The following is a 19827-nucleotide window of genomic DNA, read 5'->3' on the forward strand; positions in this document are numbered from 1 at the left end:
GTAAGCGTCTGAGGGTGGGTGTGTGCGTGCGTTGGAGAGGGCGCGCGCAAGTGCGTGTGTGTGCGGAAGTTGGTGCGCGGGAAATGCGTTGTAAGGAACTGATATGTTATAAGCCGGAGAAGGAAGAGGACAAAGGCATCAATGAAATGAAACTAGAACACGGCAGCTGAGGTTCATCTGGCCTCGCTGATCTACCCTTCCTGGTCCCTTTCTACCTCTAATTACTTGCTGAATCCTTCCCTCTTATCTTTCATCTACCAGTTCTAAGTCTCGAATTCGGCTGAATCATGCGGGTTCGTGACACGCCGGCTCCAAACCGAAGGACAGCGCTCCCACGAGATCAACATAAAAAATTGACGAGACGAGCACTAACTCCAAACCAAACAACCCATATTCCAAGGTGATATCATAGTAGCATTCTCCTACCAGAAGCCACATAGACTTTAAACCTTTTTTCTCTACCTCTCCTTTTAATGAAGAAATTGACGCAGCTCTCTTACCATTCTTTAGAAGAAACAAAATAGCATCCTCGAAAAAAAGCTTGAAATAGTTATAACAAACGAGATTATCTTCCCATGATCCATGGTTATACGAAATAGATTCTAATAAGATACTCGATTCAGCTTATCTGCAGTGGTTCTCTAAAAAAGCTTATCCACATCGGTTTCCTCGTCCTACGTGGCACTAAAGAAAAAATCTCGTTATCCAATCATCTTGTCACGTGCACAGCCATCCCAGCCATTCGATCTGGCGCGCACCGCTCGATCCCCCGCTGCATTCGCTTCCGACACCCGCCACTGCGCCCCCACTGACAACAGGCCCCACATATCCAAGCGACCCACATGTGAGCTGCACGGGCCCGGCCACCTCTCGACTCTCGCCCCTCTCCGGCCATCTCTCCTCCAATCCTCCGATCGAATCCCCCCACCGTCCACGCCGCCGAATGCCGCCGCGGTCCTCCTAGGGTTCCGGCGGCCGCCGCCCCTTCGCCGACGCGATGGGGAACACCTGCGTCGGCCCCTGCGCGCACTCGGACCGCCACGGCTTCTTCAACTCCGTCTCCCTCGCCGTGCTCTGGCGCCCCGCCGCCGGCCGGGCCGAGCCCTCCCCGCCCTCCGAACCGAACCCCTCCACCTCCTCCTCGACCTCCTACAGGGCCCCCGATCCCGTCACCATCTCCGACTCCGAGCACTCCCCCCACTACTCCGCGTCCGGCCCCGCCGCGCCCAACCCTAACGGCAAGCCCAAGCCCAAGGTGAAGCGCGCCCAGAGCGCCGGCCTCCTCGCCGGCTCCGTCCTGAGGCGCGACTCCGAGCGCCTCAAGGACCACTACGCCCTGGGCAAGAAACTGGGGCAGGGGCAGTTCGGCACCACCTACCAGTGCGTCGAGAAGGCCACGGGGAAGGAGTTCGCCTGCAAGTCCATTGCCAAGCGGAAGCTCGTCTCCGATGAGGACGTCGAGGACGTGCGCCGCGAGATCCAGATCATGCACCACCTCGCGGGCCACCCCAACGTCGTCTCCATCGTGGGGGCCTACGAGGACGCGGTCGCCGTGCACCTCGTCATGGAGCTGTGCGCGGGAGGGGAACTGTTTGATAGGATCATACAGCGGGGGCACTACTCCGAGAAAGCGGCGGCCCAGCTGGCGCGGGTGATCATTGGGGTTGTCGAAGCATGCCATTCTCTCGGGGTGATGCACAGAGACCTCAAGCCAGAAAATTTCTTGTTTGTGAACCACAAGGAGGATGCGCCGCTAAAGGCGATCGATTTCGGGCTCTCCATCTTCTTCAAACCAGGTATGGGTTGAATCCTCGGTGTTGTGTTGTATTATTCTATTGTGAGACGTGCAGGATTGTTGGCTATTGCCCCCCAAAAAATCATAGACAATGCCTAGTTTGGCTGCTAGTTTGCTGGCTGAGCTGTGGTGGTGGATTGCTAGTGCATTTGTGCACTCACGGCTTTGAGTTGACAATCTTTATTTCATATGTATTGTTGAATACAGTACTAGGGAGGTTTATCTTAAATAGTACGATTGGGTGTTTTTTATTGCTTTATAGCAGAGTAATTCTAATTTCAGAGACAGAACGCATTGTGTGACAGACTTACAATTGCACAGCCTACCAGGGGTACATATGCATCTTCTAGTATTCAATAATGCTGGGAGGGAAGCCAACTTACTGACTTGTGAGGACTTCATTCATGCACTAGTTCATGTTCTTATACTTGAGATAAGAGCAAAACGAGCTCTGTTCCTGTACCAATGGAAATTGCTGATCAAGTTCCTGAAGGAAAGGAAGACACTGAGTTGTGTATCAAGATCATATAGTTCTTACACTATTACAAAATCCTGCATGTACAACTCTGCAAATCCGGTCACTGTTGGCGCAAGAGGATGTCTTGCGCGAACAGAGTATGGCGAGAGTCTCTTCCAACGAGGAGGTTCAGGCTTAGGGACTGCGGTGAGCCGAGAGGAGAGAGCGAGAGAAGGGGTGTGTCTGTGATGGACCTAAGAACACAAGAGATTTTACCAGGTTCAGGCCTCCTGGTCGGATAACAGTCCTACGTCCTGTGCTTTTGCTTATGGTTTGTATCAACTGGTTACAAGAGGAGTTTCTACATCTGATCAGAGGAGAAAAATCCTTCCCTGGGGGTCTCCTCTTTTTTTCACCTCCCCTGTGGAGCTTCTTTTATAGGGAGGAGCAGGGGATATTACCACCCTGCCCCTAGGATATTTTTCTACAACCATGTGGATAGGAGGGGTTCTGGATCCTTCATCCCTGTGCACACCATATGGTAGCGGAGATATTATGGTTCCTACAGTAATGCTACAGTGCACCGTATAAATATCTCAGGCTGGGGCATTTCCCCCAACACCCCCTCATCCGCTAGTTTCGAGGTTCTGAGGGGCGAGTTGATGCACGATGAATTAACTCCAGCCTCTTTGAAGTCTGGATGTCCCGAACGGCCTACCGTCCTCAAAAAACCTCTCAGCGATAACCGCACGCAGTGGTGGCGAGGTTCGACGGAGGAGAGGCCTGACGGAGCGTCACGGTGAAGCCGGAGGCGGAATTGTCGGTGAAGCTGAGAGGCGCGTCGGAGGCAGAGCCGTCGGGAGCCTGCGGTGATGGAGCCGGAGATGGGGTCGACGACGGGGTCGATGACGAGGCCGAGGTGGCGAAGTCGACGATGGGGATGCAGGAGGCAGCCCGTTACCCTCTCAGCGGTAGATGCGAAAGCGAAGTCATCGGCGAAGCTGAGGGGCGTAACAGAGGTGGAGCCGATGACGAGGCTGCGGGAGGCAGCCTGTTACCCCCTCAGCGGTAGATGCCGGAAGCGGAGTCATTGGTGAAGCTGAGGGGCGTGACGAAAGCGGATCCGTCCGGAGCCCCTGACGGCGGAGAGCCGGAGGCGAAGTTGACGATAGGGCTGCGGTAGGCGGCCCGTTACCCCCTCAGTGGTAGATGCCGGAAGTAGAGTCATTGGTGAAGCTGAAGGGCGTAAAGGAGGCAACCCATTCGGAGCCGTCTGGAGCCCCCGGTGGCGGAGAGATGGGGGCGAAGTCGACGACGGGGCTACGGGAGGCGGCCCGTTACCCCCTCAGCGGTGGATGCTGGAAGCGTAGTCGATAACGAGGCTGAGGGACGTAACGAAGGCGAAGTCATCCGGAGCCCACGACGATGGAAGCCGGAGGCGAAGTCGATGATGAGGCTACGGGAAGCAGTCCCATTACCCCCTCAGCGGTGGATGCCGGAAGCATAGTTGACGGCGAGGCTGAGGGACGTAATGAAGGCGAAGTCGTCCGGAGCCTGCGTACTCCGAGTCCCACTCAACTTGTTGGAATCTCCGCTCCTGCACTGTGCTTGTAACTGTCTGGAGAATAATTACCCCTTCGGCATGGAGGTTTTTGCCTTCAAGATGCCGGAGGGTTTTGGACATAATGTGTTCCGACAGGAAACGCCGAAATTCTGCAACCTGCGCAGGATTGACTGAGCCCTCTGGCTCCTTGACCATCTGTAAGCATATGTATGTATGTATGTATGTATGATGTATGAGTGTATGTATGTATGGTGTATGAATGTATGTATGTATGATGTGTGCATATGTATGAATAAAATTGTACTTTTGAGTTTGGTCATGCCAACGCTTCGTTTTCCTCCCCTTCCCGGCCTCCTCGCACTCTGCGGCTGCTAGCAGCTGGGGGGTGCGATCTTTTAGGGGTGTTTAGTTGTGTTGAGTGCGAACAAAGCTGATCTCTACGTTGGCTAGCGTAAAGTGGCCCACACATTTTTTGTGCGTAGAGTGGCCCACGCATTTTTTGTGCGTAGAGTGTCATACCTCTTCGGCGCGGAGGCTATTGCCTTTAAGATGTCTGAGGATTTCTTTACCTTTCCGCCACGAAGGCTTGCTAGACTTTCATATGACGGAGGGTTTATGCCTGTCCAGCATGGAGGCTATGCCTTCAAGATACCGAATTAGTCTTTGCCTATCTGCCACGTAGGTTAGCTAGACCTTAAAGATGACGGACGAAATATGCTTGTTTAGCACGGAGGCTTACGCCTTCACTATGCCGGAGCGGTCTTTGCCTATCCGCCACGTAGGTTAGCTAGACCTTAAAGATGACGGACGAAATTACTTCTCCGGCATGAAGACACTGCCTTCAAGATGCTGGAGGTACTATACGATAGGTCTTTAAGACCTCTCCATCACCGAGGCTATGCTATCAGTGAGGAGGTTTTTAAGATATCTCCGTCTTGCGAAGGTTTTTAGAATATTTCCGCGTGCGGAGGTTTTTAGAATATCTCCGCGTGCGGAGGTTTTTTAAGGCATCTCCGGTTTAGGGAGGTTTTTGAAAGACTTTTCGTATTTTACGGAGGTTTTTTTGAAAGCTCTCCGTCTTGCGGAGGTTTTTGAAACATCTGTTTGTAAGACATCTCCGCACCGAGGCAAGGCCTTCAGGTGCGGAGGTTTTGGAAACGTCTACGTGTGTGGAGGTTTTTAGAACATCGACCGAGTCAAGGAACTCCACTGGTTTGTGAGGAAGGGCTTAGCACGTGGGTTCTCACCCTCGCACGTGGCCTGTGATTGCCCCAAAGAGCTAGGAGTGACATGGCGTGGCACTGAACTTACCGAGGGCGGCCACCGGCACGGAGTTGGGCCAGAGCTCGGCCTTCGATGCGGCCATTGGCACGGAGTTGGGCGCGGGCGCTAGCGAGGAGGCGGGTGCAGTGGACTGGAGCGCGGGCGTATGCGTGCGAGTACGCAGGGGTCGATGTACGTGGTCTTGTATGCGCGCATGCAGCAGTAACACGCCATGGGATGTGCATGGTTGCATGCATGCATGCTTGGCTACTAGCAACCATACGTCCATGGGTGGCCGAAGGTATTGGTGTTCTTGACTTGTACGTATGTGTTTCCCTCCCGTGAGCTCGATTGTGTGTGTGAGTTTGCTAGCTTCTCCACAGCAGTTGAGTTCTCGAGTGTTAGCTTCTTTTTTGCATGTGCGTGTGTGCGCTCTCGCTGTGGTTGCACCGGCTGTGAGGCGCGGCGAGGTTCTGGTTTGCGCACCCCACGCCTCGCAGAGCACCGGAGGTAGCCCTCAGCCTCTGGCATGGAGGCGGTGCAGAGCACTGAAGGTAGCGCGGAGCCCTCGGCCTCCGGCGTGGTTGAGGGTTGGAGCACGACTTCAGATGGTCACTGGAGGGCGGAGCTCGGCTCCGAATGGTTGTCGGAGGGCAGAGCCCTGCTCCGAAGTCATTGACGGCCGGAGGCTGGCCTTGGATGGCTGCCGGAGGGCGGAGCTCGGCTCCGAAGTCGTTGACGGCTGGAGCATGGCCCCGGATGGTTGCCAGAGGGTGGAGCTCGGCTCCGAATGGTCGTTAAGGGGTGGAGCCCGGCTCCGAAGTCGTTGATGACCGGAGCATGGCCCCGGATGGCTGCCGGAGGGCGGAGCTCGGCTCCGAATGGTTGTTGAGGGGTGGAGCCTGGCTCCGAAGTCGTTGACGGCCGGAGCATGGCCCTGGATGGCTGCCCGAGGGTGGAGCTCGGCTCTGGCGTGGAGGGGCTTCCGGTCAGCGAAGGGGGGTGCCAGCCTGGAGCGCTGCTGGGCTCCGGCAGCGGGAAGGTTCTCTTCGTGCCGGTCCTGTGGTGTTTTTGGGCATGTGCGTAGCGGCTCGTCTCTTCACACGAGCCGGTCAGCGCTTCGAAGTGAGTGGCTACAAAAAATCTTAGCAGCAAGTGGCAGCACGTATAAAGCAGGTAGCATCCTTTTAAAGCCTACCACGGTCCGCTACTCTGCTAGGAGGGACAAGCAAGTTAACTAACACGACCGCCTAGCACAGTGACCCATGTCAGGTGGTAGCTAGCTAATTCTTTGGTCAGGTGGGAGAGCAGGATGCTTTTATGAGCACGTCATGTCTTTACCTCACCTGGCGCTATTTATGGGTGCCGTGTTCATATTTTGCTACCTTTTCTACTGCTTCCTCTCACGCTAGTTAATGCTTGCTCAAGCGGGCACAACGGCCTGTGTGGGAGCACGCATCATAACCTTCTGATACAGCATGGAGGGCTTTACATGCTGTGTCCAAGCTGTAGTCCTTAGTCCCCAAGATTTTACTGGTTCTACCCTTTTACGGTTTGGGGTGACCTTACGTGCAGATAAGATACATTAGTAGGCGGTTAGTACAGAGAGGAGTGCGTACTCAAGTTGAGTTACTCCTGGCGTTTAAGCGTGCATGGAAATATCCGTGCGTAAGTGGAGCGCAGGCATGGCAGTCTGCCATACTTTTACGCGTATGCCTCTGGCAACAAGATAAGCCTGCTAGCGCGTGGATGCTTGGGCACCATAAAGTCAAGAGCTATCCTCCAGACCGGTCCACCTGCACCCTCCATCACAAGACCATAAACTATAAAAACTCTGTATGTGTACGGTAAGTAAATGAACTACTAATGTTTCCTGTACTGAGAGAATAAATATCTCAGGACCATGATGTGAACGCGAGGACTTTTAGTCAAGCCTTGCGGCGCATGCTTGCCGCGGACGGTGGGTGTGTCAGGTGGGGTCCCTACCTCTTGACTAATCCGGCTGACACTAGTAATAAATAAAGGTATATCCAGTTGTTGCACAATAAATGGGTGCATGCACTTACCTTGTGCGTGGAGGTTCGCTTGGATTTTACCTTTTCCTTTGCTCTCATATGGGTTAACCTTCGCTCGAGGCTGGATGGACATGGGAAGCCACACTCGTACGTGCCTTGCCTCCGGATGGCCTCGGGAGTGGCTCGTAGCATGCCACAGCCGCCGTTCGCGCGCGCGCAGGTCGATGCAACCGCGATTTCTTCACCCGCAAGATGATAATGACTGTTGTAGGGCGGAGGGTGGCTCCGGCAGCCATCAGACATGCTCCGCATGGAGCTGTGCTTGGAGGCGTCGTCTCGGCCTACAGACCCGAGGACATGTTTTGCTCTCTTGATGCCTTATCAGCTTCTTTCCTCTCATGGTTTCTTGTATCTGCATCCCCACGGACGGCGCGCTGTTGGCGCAAGAGGATGTCTTGCGCGAACGGAGTATGACGAGAGTCTCTTCCAACGAGGAGGCTCAAGCTTAGGGACTGCGGTGAGCCGAGAGGAGAGAGCGAGAGAAGGGATGTGTCTGTGATGGGCCTAAGAACACAAGAGATTTTACCAGGTTCAAGCCTCCTGGTCGGATAACAACCCTATGTCCTGTGCTTTTTCTTATGGTGTGTATCAACTGGTTATAAGAGGAGTTTCTACATCTGATCAGAGGAGAAAAATCCTTTCCCAGGGGTCTCCTCTTTTTTTCACCTCCCCTGTGGGGCTTCTTTTATAGGGAGAAGTAGCAGGGGATATTACCACCCTGCCCCTAGGATATTATCCTACAACCACGTGGACAGGAGGGGTTCTGAATCCTTCATCCCTGTACACACCATGTGGTAGTGGGGATATTATGGTTCCTACAGTAATGTTACATGTGGTAGTGGGGATATTATAGTTCCTACAGTAATATTACAGTGCACCGTATAAATATCTCAAGCTGGGGCGTTTTCCCCCCAACAGTCACTATACTATAAGCTTACTAATTGAACATTGTCTCAAGGTTTAGATCAAGTCTGCATTCGTGTTCTGCACAATAATGGTTTGGTTGCATATATTTAGGATGTTCCAATGGCTGATAATATAATATGTTAATTCACATGAAATTTTTGTGGATTTATTCGGTCTTGAGTGCGAACTGCAAAGCATTAGCAGTAATTTTTTTTTCTGCTTATTATCTGCACATGCTATATCCATCATGGCAAATTATGGAAGTTCTAATGTTGGCTGAGAGGACTACATTTGGAAAATACATTGCTTTGGTGATCTTGCATATGATTCAAAAAATGGAGTATACGACAATAAGAAATGATGTTGTGAAGACATAAGGATTTTTCCTACAATCCATGTGTTCTCCATTGTTTGAGCCTCCAGATGAGCACACTCCGTCCAGACTTGCTAACGATGGAGCATTATATCGTGTAGTTGTGGTGATACTGTTTTGAAATCTATGGTATGGAACGTGCAAACTACAGAGATGACGTTACAAGGCCTGCATTTATATTTTGGTTATTTATTCCTTCATCTAAAAAAATGGGTATGACAGATCCTAACTAGGAATAAATGTATGTACATGCTCATTCATTTTATAGTTTAGAGATTTAGCACAGTTGCAACCATGCATGTTCTAACAATCAAATTCTTAGGGAAGTAATATATTATTTGTTTACTCTCGGAAGGTTAGTCTTGAACTTCATACAAGAAACCATGTGAAATATGAGCATATAACCACTAATCGTCTATTTTTCATTTCTTTTAGGGCACCATCTTATTTTCGTAATCAGTTATATGCCACTGCGTATTCCCATGCAATCTGTGTTGACTTAAATTGCTTTGCAGGTGAAACATTTTCGGATGTCGTTGGAAGTCCTTACTATGTTGCGCCTGAGGTTCTGATGAAATACTATGGCTGTGAGGTGGATGTGTGGAGCACCGGTGTAATAATTTTTATCTTGTTGAGCGGGGTTCCTCCATTTTGGGATGGTGAGGATACATCTACCCTCCTTACTGTAATTTTCACCTCACACTTTTGCTTCTGACAGTTCTCCACTGTTCTATTTTCTTTTGGAAATTGGTTTGCCTTGTCAGAGTCTGAACAAGGGATATTTAAACAAGTTCTGAAAGGTGATCTTGATTTTTCATCTGAGCCCTGGCCCAGTATCTCGGGAAGTGCAAAGGATTTGGTCAGGAAGATGCTAATCCGTGATCCCAGAAAGAGACTGACTGCACATGAAGCTCTATGTAAGTACATAAAACTATAGAAGCATAAATACCACTTTATTATAGAACATTCTGTTAACCATTTAACTTCATTTTCACCAGCCTTCCAAAGTGACCCATCTTTATTTTGGCAGGTCATCCCTGGGTTTGTGTTGATGGAGTTGCACCTGACAAACCTCTTGATTCTGCTGTCTTAACCAGATTGAAACAGTTTTCTGCAATGAACAAACTAAAGAAGATGGCCCTTAGGGTGGGTACTGGAATAAATTATCTCTAGGTTTTGTAGAAAGGATATTTATTGTGTTCAGTACTGATGATCTCGTTAAACTGGGTGATGTCTTTAGGTCATTGCTGAGAATCTATCTGAAGATGAAATTGCAGGATTGAGAGAAATGTTCAAAATGCTGGACACTGACAATAGTGGCCAGATCACGTTGGAGGAACTAAAAAGTGGCTTGAAAAGGGTTGGTGCTAACTTAAAGGACTCGGAAATTAAAACACTAATGGAAGCGGTAATTATTCCAGCATACTTTTTGCCTGTTTTCAGGTCTATTTGTTCTAAGATTCTTATGCCCCATGAACTCAAGAAAATTGTTTCTTGAATTTGAGTTATTGAAACATTGAACTTGATGTGTAGATGTTTAAAGGTGTGTTTTTAACATCCTTTTTCAGTCTGCGAATCTGTTTTATTTTATCTGAACTTTTTGGTCTAAAGTATTTTATTGATATGTGAGCATGGCTCGTCTTGCAACGAGAATTTACTGCACTACTACACTTGTAATATTTTTGGGCCTTGCTTGAATGTGCAACTTTCAGGCGGATATTGATAACAGTGGTTCAATCGATTATGGCGAGTTCCTTGCTGCAACTTTGCATCTGAACAAAGTCGAGCGAGAAGATAATCTCTTTGCAGCATTCTCGTACTTTGATAAAGACGGCAGTGGTTACATTACTCAAGATGAGCTACAAAAAGCATGTGAGGAATTTGGTATAGGAGATGTACACCTTGAAGATATTATCCGAGACATTGATAAAGACAATGTAAGTAGAATTTATGTTCATTACGAGTCTATTAAAACCTAAATGTCAAGAATTACATCTCATATGTTTATCTCTTCAGGATGGGCGGATTGACTACAATGAATTTGTAACAATGATGCAGAAGGGAAATAATCCACTCGGGAAAAAGGGGCAAGGCCAGATGAGTTTTGGTCTTAGGGAAGCATTGAAGCTTGGCTAATGGTAACTGATGTGCCCTCTCTGGTCTTTGCACTTCTTTTGTGTTCAATGGTCATGTTAGTCATCCACTCAAATTGTTTTTTTTTGAGTTGGTTTACTGATCATTCAATTGCCTCTGTTTCTTTTTCTGACGCATCAATTCGGGAGTGTTAATGTTAGCATCCATCGCCATGCTTATAGCTTAATCTATGATCACATCCAGTTTTGGCATTTCAATGTTACAGTGGGTAGCCTGAACCCTTTTATTTTTTGGAGGGCATGGGTAGCCTGAACTCTGAGGAACTGCTTGTGAACATGAACTATTTTTTTTTCTCGAACATGCAGGAGAACTGCATGTCATTATATTAAGAGGGAGAACCGTCTGAAAACTCTGCCGTAGCAACGGCCGGGTTAGATGAGAATTACATACGCGCCACGGAAAACAAACAAGCTACCACGACCTAGAACTCACGGCAACATGAACTATAATATTACCCCGTTACCTCCAATTCTATGTCACTAGGACATTCTAGAGTCTTGCACAGAGAAAAATGGACCTGATTTCCTATTTCGTGGCTTCTTAGTTCTTACCCCTATCAACTACATGCTTATTCCTCTAAGTAGCATAGAGTGGAGTGAGCATTTACGTGAACTAGCTTTCAATAGGGACATTTGGTTTCAAATGTTGCTCTAAAAACCTAAATCGTCATCTATTTGCAAACCTAAACCAACTTCCTAAAACATCACTTATTTTGGACTGGAGGTACTACCTAGATGTCTTCATTGACGATTAGATGAAAAAAATATTTTATCATCAAAACATACTATCATAGTGTATTAGCTGTTATAGTAGATTAGTAGCACTGCACAGTTACTTACCAGTATACATAAGATGGGCTACCAGACTTTTGTTCGACATTATCGCGCGAAATATCTTGACACTTTGTGATCTTCCACAAATTTCTGCCACAAATGATTCTCTCTTGATTGTTGATATTGCTTCCTTCACATCTTAAGATTTTTTGCAGTTGTTGTGCTTTGATGCAGTATGGTATTTAGCTTTTTACTGGAATCTTTGCTAATTCCAGTGATATTTTGTTGTTATGGCTCCAAAATAATATACTTCCAACTAACTGTGACAACCAAGGGTTGCAAAAAAAGTTGCTCCAGAAAGCCATTGCGATTTTGAATGGAGCCTTAGTCTTTCATCCACATTATTGTTACTTACAAAACCATGTGATTTTTCATGTAAGATGCACTTCATAATTCCTATATTTCATCCTGGTTTCCTCCTATGTAATCCTCTTATTGTTAGGCCCAACTCTAAAAAGGTTGGCTCCAACTCGTTACATATTAGAAATTTGATGAACAGATTGCTACATATGTTTTAGTTCTCCTGAAGTCTTAAGGTCAAAGCTTGCTAAGTAAATCCTTCTACTAGTTGTTTTCCCATTTTCGTTTGTGTGGCTTTAAAATTGCAAAAGTCTACTTATTTAAAACTATTCTGTCAACATGTAAGCTTATTGATGAGCTCGCTGAATTTAAGATCCATTGAAGACTGTTATTTGATCCACATCAAATCTGAATTGAATTGAGATAAATGACACTGCAAGTTCTAAACTCTATTTACTGCCCTATTTATCATGTACAAATAATTATCCTTACATCTTAAATTGGCATAAAATTTGCAAGCGATTAGCAAGCCACAGAGAGTCATCCCATAAGTCATATGAGTAATGTGCAGATCATCCCATCCTCTATAAAGAGGTAAAGGGTCCATCTGGTACGCATATGCTTACGTTTTGGTCAGGTTTTGCAGGCATAGTCGGTGCTCAGCGTAAAGGGCTATGCAGCAAGAGACGCGAACTAAAACTGTGAAGACAGAAGCTCCAAGGGAACATTGGGACTCTGGTATAAAGATTTTGTGGAGATACAATCAGCTACTGGGGTCTATCAGCTGAGCATGCTGCGTGCAGGAGGACGGAGGAAGATGTCCCTGGAGTACATCTTCAAATAGTGAACGTCCATTAATCCTCCACCATGTATAGGCTTTTGTAAGTAGGGAAAAGAATAGTGGGTGTGTTTTCTCCAGCAGGATGCCCCTAGAAAAATGTTAGCCATGTCCTGTTCGTGAATGCATTTCAAATTGCAGAGTGAAGCTCCATCATGTTGCATCATCGGACGATGTTTCTTTTTCTTTGCGTTAGAGAGTTGTGCAGGTGTGTTGTTATGTTGTAGGAATAGGTTGTACTATGATGTGATAAATCGAAAAATCAATTAAATGATTCTTATGGGAGTGAATTTTCAGCTTTTTAGATGTAACGTTGAGGCCAGGTGATTTTCAGTCTGATTTGCATGAATTATTGTGTTCATCATGGTATATTTTTGCAGTATTTACTCATCTACTTGGGTAACGCTAAGTGTGCTCAGCTCAGTCCTGTCATTACTTCACAAGTATTCCAAAAGGGCACTCTGGGAGCTTTCAGCTAGAATTTTCAACAGAAAAGTTCAATTTGTATGTTGCAACTGCACGGTCAGAAATTTATTTTGTTTGTTTTTTGAGTGGATCAGAATGAAACGGACCGTAACCCCATGGGAACCGGAGATCCGACGGCCAAGAAGAAAGAGAAGAAAACCCCATGTTTGTCTCGTTTTTTAGTTTACTTTTTTATTTCAAAAATTAAAAAATTCCTGTTGCTCTTCTAAGAGCGAAATATTTAAAAATAAAAAATGTTACGTTCATTATTCTTAAAATTCAAAATACAGTCAAAATAGTCATAATTTTTTTAAAAAAATATGATGGTGTAGAGGATAATATGATTTAGCTCTTCAAACTTTTTTTTTAGAAAAATACGATTTGTACGATGATAAATAAAAAAGATAAATTCATATAGTTTGTTGAAAATTATTTCTTATGGTACAAGTAATTATTTGAGTTGAAATTTTTGCTATACTATAGTATCCTCTACACTAATAATTTTTTCTAATTTTTTATTACTATTTTAATAGTGTTTTGAATTTTGAGAGTAATGAAAGGTAACATGTTTATTTTTTAAACCTATCGTTTGTTGTCACATGTCGTCCATCCAGCGGACGATATTAGTTTATTTTAAATTTTTTATAATGGACATCTATTTTGCATTTTTTATTTCCAAAATACAAAAATAAAAAAAAAGCTCCCATTGTCTCGTTGCGTCGTCTGATCCGAGTCGGCTCGGCCTATCCTACCTCGAGTTCGATTAGAATCTATAACGGCCACGTGTCCGCCTACAAATTAATACGCGTGTCAAATTTAATGCACGAAAGCCCACCAGTTCGCCACCCACCTTCTCGAACAGCACACGAAGTGGGAGGGAAAAAACAAAAGAAAACCCGAGGCGCAGAAGAGAAAAGCGAACTCATCCAATCCCCAAATCCGCGAGGTCCCCTCCGCTTCGATCCGATCGGCCGCCACGATGATGGATCCGGAGATGATGCGCCTGGCGCAGGAGCAGATGCGCCGCATGTCCCCCGACGACCTCGCCAGGATGCAGCAGCAGGTCCGATTGACGCCCCCCCCCCCCTCGGATCCCGCCACGCGTTTTCCCTCTTCGGTTTGTTCCCGTTCGATTCGCACGGAGCGGGCGATCTGCCGCGCAGCTGTTGGATTCATTTTTAATAGAGCGAATTCTTTCGAGAGTTGATGTTGGTTGGTCATAGTTTAGAGTCTAGATTGCTTCGGAGTTGAATTGAAGTCAATTTGTAGCACTCTTCAAGTCAATTGGAGAGTGTGGCTGCGGTCACCAGGTTGGGTTGGGGTTGAATTGGTTCTGCTTGCTTGATTGGTGACGCCAACGGGATGTTTCTTCCTGCTGTTTTCTATAAACAACCGCGTGCTGGGGCCTAACTATGTGCAATAGGAGCGTCGTTGCTGGGTCTTCTGCTCACTAGTTTAGGCTCTTGGGTGGTTGGAGATAGTAATCGCTTTGCGTGTGTTGTCTATTTGGATAATTAGTTACGCTTCAGCTGGTCTGGTTTTTGAATGTCCTTCCATCCGTTTAGGCTAATCTGCACTGTTTTATATGAAGGTCGAGAGCATATGATTGTGCTCACGGTGTACTGGGTACTGCCCCACCACTTTTGTTGTTTGCCGCGCCCAGACATTTTCGCCGTGCTCTTTTGCTGTGTAATAATTTTTGTTATTTCCTAAGTAAGTGTACGTGACTGGCATGGGTTGACTATATCTTTTTTTGCACCTTGGGTAACCGCAGCTGATGTCCAATCCTGACCTGGTAAAGTTAGCATCAGGGAGTATGAAGAACATGAAAACTGAGGACTTCAAACGGGCTGCTCAGCAGCTTAATCAAACAAGACCAGAGGAAATGCTTAATATGACAGAGAAACTTGCCAATGCTAAGCCTGAGGAATTTGCTGCTATGAAGGCTCAAGCAGACGCGCAAATGTCATACGCGATATCTGGTGCAAAGATGTTAAAGAAGCAGGTTTGTAAAAAGAATCGTGCATTGCTTAGGGTCAGCAATATGACCCGGTGTGATGACGCTCCATAATGCATATTTATTATATATGTATAGAATATGCTAATAGTTCTGTCTATGCCCTTGGTCAATTGCATAGAAGTGCTGAAACTATTGAATGAACTACATTGCACTTGTTCTATATGGCTCACTCAGACACTGTTTTTTTAGTGTTCTGAACAGACCAGCCAGAAAAGAAAAGTGTGGATTCTATTTAGATTAGATCCACATGTCTCTGAAACATCATTTATTTTTGGTTTTTAATATAGAAATGAAGGTAGCTCCCACATGTTAGTGCCTCTAGCTCAAATCCAACTTGTCGTGCCACGTGGGTCAGACTTGGTCAAAACCGTCTATTGATTGCTGGAGGGACAGGTTTTAAACATTTTGAGAGTTAGAATATGTGTTTTACCTGGATCTGGAGATTAGGGAAGAAAGTTAAACCACAGGAAGATTGAGGGACCATAAATAGGCCTTTTCCTTATGTTGATCTGGACACGCTTATCATTTCTGTGCTGGCTGGTTCTTGTACTTCAGATGAATGTATTGTTTTTTTTGCTGACTCCTTGCATCTTTGCACCAATCTAGTATCCATCAATAGTCTTCTCACTAATAAAGTGCTGCACCACATCATCAATGTAGTTAATTTGATATAGAGGTTTCCAGGTTTCTAAACATATTACCAATTCCATAATACCACCCTTACTGTTCTGATTTTGTTTTATTTCAGGGAAATGAACTTCATAGCTGTGGGCAGTATTCAGATGCTGCTGCCAAATACAAGCTTGTGAGTTTTGAACCTCAAGACTTAGTTGAAAAAATGTTGACATGTTTTTTGGAAGACCTGACAATTAAACTATATGTACTTTTCTTGATCAGGCCAAGGATAACTTAAAGAACGTACCATCGTCAGCGGCGCATAATCTGCAGTTGCAATGTACCCTTAATTTAATGGCTTGTTACTTGAAAACGGGGGAGTTTGATGAATGCATAAGCGAAGGTTCAGAGGTATGTTTTAGGTCTTGTTGACTACTTTTTCATTTGATTTTGAACTTATTATAGGATCTGATGTCCTTTTATTTCCCAGTAAAAGATAGTTTGCCACTCTTTAATGAAGTTCTGTTTCTGTCCTAGGCTACTGTTTTCATAATATAATGCAGTACATATTAGCGTGTTTGTGTTGTTTACTCTATCACTTGAAGTTCACATCAGATACGAGCTTACTGCCTTAGAAAACTTATGAAATGAACGGTGTGAATTTTGTAAAAGGGTCTTTTTCCTAAGCTTGCTAACTAGAGGCACAATAGTAGTATTTCTATCTTTTTCAACTGGTAATATGTGTGGTTAAACATCAAAACACCCAATATCTTACTTCATCTTATAACTGAGTAATTGGATACCTTCAGCTATTTATGAGCTGCTGAAATAGAAATTTGTAATCCTCTTCTGAGTTTTTGCAGAAGTTATGTTGTCTATTGAGTTCCCCAAAGCATTGCAGGTCTTCTATTACTTGACATGCTCATTCAGCTATCAAATCGATTACAGGTTCTAACTTATGATTCAAGCAATGTCAAAGCATATTATCGGAGGGGTCAAGCATATAAAGAACTTGGAAAGTTCGAGGTAAGTTTTCCTTTCTCCTTTCCGCGGGCATGTCTTTTGGCTTACTGTCACTTTTGTGATTTTCCCCGACTGTACTTGATGTGAAATGGTCCTGAATATGCATTCAGGCTGCTGTTGCTGACTTGAGTAAAGCCCATGAAATTTCCCCAGAGGATGAAACTATTGCTGAGGTTCTCAGGTATGGTTTTCTTATTCTATCACAATTTGTACCTTATTCCTGATGTAAATAGAAGTTTAGCAAATCTACTCGACACCACTTGATATATTTCTTTCATGATACAGAGATACAGAAGAAAAACTTGCACGGGAAGGGGGAGAAGTGAACCGGCGAAAAGGTGTTGTTATTGAAGAAGTTGTAGAAGACGATTCTTTACAGTCATCAAGCAGTCAAAGAAGTTCATCTCCTGGGTACACTGTTTCACAACCACCTGAAGGAGCAGGAAACTCTGGGCCATCAGAGTCTTCAAAAGGTTCAAGAGATGATCCTGCTTCTATTAGGTAGCATGCTGCTTTGTTTCTAGTTTTTACTACTACCATCCTTTTTTATCTGCATGTCTGCATATTCAGAATTGGAGCACTTAAATGTGTTGACATTTGCCATTTGTTGCTACTTCACATACCTCACCTTTTTTGTTCCACTAACCAAATATTATCTGGATGTATTTACATATCCTGTTATAACATACGATTACTAATTTTTTTGGGAAATGTCAAAAATATTGTCTTATTATTTATGCAAGTTTTTGTTTTTGATCCTCAGTAATAAATCGTCGTTCTTTGCTGCAAAATGGTTATTCATTCCCTTACTATGCATTTGTGATGTCTGCATTTATTGTAGTGTATCCACATTTCACACAATAATTTCACATCTGATTGCAAAATCTTAAACTTTTTAAACATGTTCATGTTGTTGTAATGTTTACTTGAATCTTGAAACCCTTTTAATGTTTATTTTAAGATTTTTATATTGTATTATTTGAGCAATGTTGCATATGATGATCGATAATGTTCTCATCCTGGTCAATTAATCAGATTATCCCAGAATTATGTGTCCAAGAGTGATCCTGAAGCTTTATCGAAGTTAGGGATGCAAGGAATGTCACCTGAACTTGTCAAAACTGCCAGTGAAATGATTGGCACAATGAAACCAGAAGAACTTCAGAAAATGTTTGAAGTAGCTTCTTCATTGAATGGCACAAGCTCTGTTGCTCCAAATCTGGGACCTAATATGCCAGAAATGTCTCCTGATATGGTTAAGATGGCATCTGACATGATTGGTAAGATGTCTCCTGATGAACTACAGAATATGCTGAATTTTGCTACTCAGATGGATGGGCCTAGTAGTGCCTCCCGGAGATCAGAGAATAACTTTCAATCTTCATCAAGAGCCACAATAAGTAGTTCACCCCTGAGATCAGAGAATAACTTTGGACCTTCATCATCTCATACTACTGCGATGAACCATGACAGAATATTAAATGGCCAAAGGATGGGTCAGTCATCATCCAGTGTTCTGCCTACTACAGCTGATATGCAAGAAACCATGAGAAATTCTATGAAAGACCCTGCAATGCGGCAGGTAAAAAATACTTAAACAAAGAAGTGTTTAAAATTGTTGCCTGTCATGATGCCAGGAAAATAATGTGCGTTGAGTTTTAACATCTGTTGGACTTTCTCTGATTTAATAGATGTTTGCATCAATGATGACGAACATGAACCCTGAGATGATGGCGAACATGAGTGAACAGTTTGGAATGAAGCTGTCGAAGGAGGATGCTGCAAAAGCTCAACAAGCCATGTCTTCACTATCTCCAGAGGATTTGGATAGAATGGTTATAAGACTGTTTTAACTGCCCTCACCCTCTATTTTCCCGTCTCTCTTCTGAGCTGCGCACTCATCCCTCCCTCTGCATGCACTATGTGCAAATACCGTACTGCCGTATGCATATATTATGCCATATGCTTTTGAAGCACACATTGATGAGCTGCATCATCCTATATGTTTTATGGGTTGATTACGAGTAGGGATGAAGTGGGTACCTAATAGTTAGTTCTGAGTCATTTTTTCTTTAACTTAATTAGGTGTGAGTGAATCTCTACTTCATTTTTTTTTAGTTTTAGATCGACCCAATGATCCAAAAATACAAAACTTACATCCCTAATTACGAGGATAAGTTTATGGCTATGCTTTCTGATTAGCTGTAGGTATTCAGACTATGCTCTTAGGCAAGAACCTATTTGCTGTTCATCTTCAACCGAAGCCTGATCATGATGTTAGTTTAGTATATCGCAAGCTTGAATCTTACTGGTTCAATCTTTAACTGTGTGCCTGTTTTTACATTCAGATGAGATGGATGGAGCGAGCACAGCAAGGGGTAGAAGTCGTGAAGAAGACAAAGAACTGGCTTTTAGGTAGGCGAGGCTTGATCCTCGCTATTGTCATGCTGATCCTGGCCTTCATCCTTCATCAGCTCGGGTTTATCGGCAGGTGATGGCCTGGCCTGCAGCTGCATGCAAACAATTGTTTGATAGTGATACGGAGTAGCACCAGGGGAAGGCATAATACGAGAATTCTTTGAATCTATTTTTTTTTGTATCTTTCTTAGAGTAACTTTGTTTATAAGTTACAACATTTCGTCTGAATTCTACAAGCGACCGCGGAGTAGAAGGAACAGAGCTAATATTGTTGTGATAACCGGCTGAAATGTAATATGATACCAGTATGCTGTTTTTCCATTCGAGGACTTGCAATCTTTTTGTTTATGCATGTGCAACGTGGATTTTGTCAACAATTGTGAGATTTAGACCAGATCCTGAGCATGCGAGAAAAGTCGATTGAGCTTGTCAACGGATGTATGCAGTATTGGCGTACGCAATGTGGGTCTTGTTCGGTAAGGCTCTCAGATTTTGAGTTTGTAGATCACGATAAAGTGATTTAAGCCTATTAAAATGGAAATAAAATAACTCATCTAAATATTTTTGGTGTGCTCATAACTACAGCTCTATTAATTTTTAGAGCTAAAAACATCTAACTTTAAAAAATCTTGGAGGTAGAGCTCTATCAAATATGCCCATGATACTACCGGATGTTGGATTATACTGTATGACGTAATTTGTTACTAAAGGGAAACAATGGTCCTCAT

At 44.8% G+C, this 19827-nt stretch overlaps 2 protein-coding genes across 8 annotated transcripts; both read left to right on the plus strand.

Moving 5' to 3' along the window:
• Positions 1 to 791: 791 nt before the first annotated feature.
• On the plus strand, positions 792 to 12848 carry LOC133892528 (calcium-dependent protein kinase 17). Of its 6 annotated transcripts, none has more exons than XM_062333370.1 (8): positions 792 to 1796; positions 8949 to 9092; positions 9198 to 9350; positions 9464 to 9579; positions 9674 to 9841; positions 10146 to 10370; positions 10492 to 10571; positions 12358 to 12848. In XM_062333370.1, the coding sequence occupies exons 1-7, from the start codon at positions 998 to 1000 to the stop codon at positions 10567 to 10569; spliced, it is 1683 nt and encodes a 560-aa protein (XP_062189354.1). In that variant the 5' UTR covers positions 792 to 997; the 3' UTR covers positions 10570 to 10571; positions 12358 to 12848. The 6 variants fall into 6 exon arrangements, with proteins under 6 accessions (XP_062189354.1, XP_062189353.1, XP_062189355.1 ...); XM_062333369.1 differs by having other exon boundaries at positions 12367 to 12848; XM_062333371.1 differs by lacking the exon at positions 12358 to 12848 and adding an exon at positions 10893 to 11976.
• Positions 12849 to 13847: 999 nt separating this feature from the next.
• LOC133892530 (outer envelope protein 61-like) lies at positions 13848 to 19458 on the plus strand. Of its 2 annotated transcripts, XM_062333372.1 has the most exons (10): positions 13848 to 14086; positions 14798 to 15028; positions 15792 to 15848; positions 15941 to 16069; positions 16607 to 16684; positions 16792 to 16862; positions 16967 to 17182; positions 17717 to 18263; positions 18373 to 18516; positions 19030 to 19458. In XM_062333372.1, the coding sequence occupies exons 1-10, from the start codon at positions 14003 to 14005 to the stop codon at positions 19174 to 19176; spliced, it is 1704 nt and encodes a 567-aa protein (XP_062189356.1). In that variant the 5' UTR covers positions 13848 to 14002; the 3' UTR covers positions 19177 to 19458. The 2 variants fall into 2 exon arrangements, with proteins under 2 accessions (XP_062189356.1, XP_062189358.1); XM_062333374.1 differs by lacking the exon at positions 14798 to 15028.
• Positions 19459 to 19827: the final 369 nt, after the last annotated feature.

Source organism: Phragmites australis, chromosome 15, assembly GCF_958298935.1.
Source record: "Phragmites australis chromosome 15, lpPhrAust1.1, whole genome shotgun sequence".
NCBI classification, from domain to species: Eukaryota; Viridiplantae; Streptophyta; class Magnoliopsida; order Poales; family Poaceae; genus Phragmites; species Phragmites australis.

Excerpts from the sequence above, each read along its gene's own strand:
- LOC133892530 (XM_062333372.1), top strand. The coding sequence starts at position 14,003 with ATGATGGATCCGGAGATGATGCGCCTGGCGCAGGAGCAGATGCGCCGC. Across the intron at positions 14,087-14,797 it reads TCGCCAGGATGCAGCAGCAG|CTGATGTCCAATCCTGACCT; the intron begins GTCCGATTGACG and ends GGGTAACCGCAG. Across the intron at positions 16,863-16,966 it reads ACTATTGCTGAGGTTCTCAG|AGATACAGAAGAAAAACTTG; the intron begins GTATGGTTTTCT and ends TTCATGATACAG.
- LOC133892528 (XM_062333367.1), top strand. The coding sequence starts at position 998 with ATGGGGAACACCTGCGTCGGCCCCTGCGCGCACTCGGACCGCCACGGC. Across the intron at positions 9,351-9,463 it reads GACTGCACATGAAGCTCTAT|GTCATCCCTGGGTTTGTGTT; the intron begins GTAAGTACATAA and ends TTATTTTGGCAG. Across the intron at positions 9,842-10,145 it reads TTAAAACACTAATGGAAGCG|GCGGATATTGATAACAGTGG; the intron begins GTAATTATTCCA and ends TGCAACTTTCAG.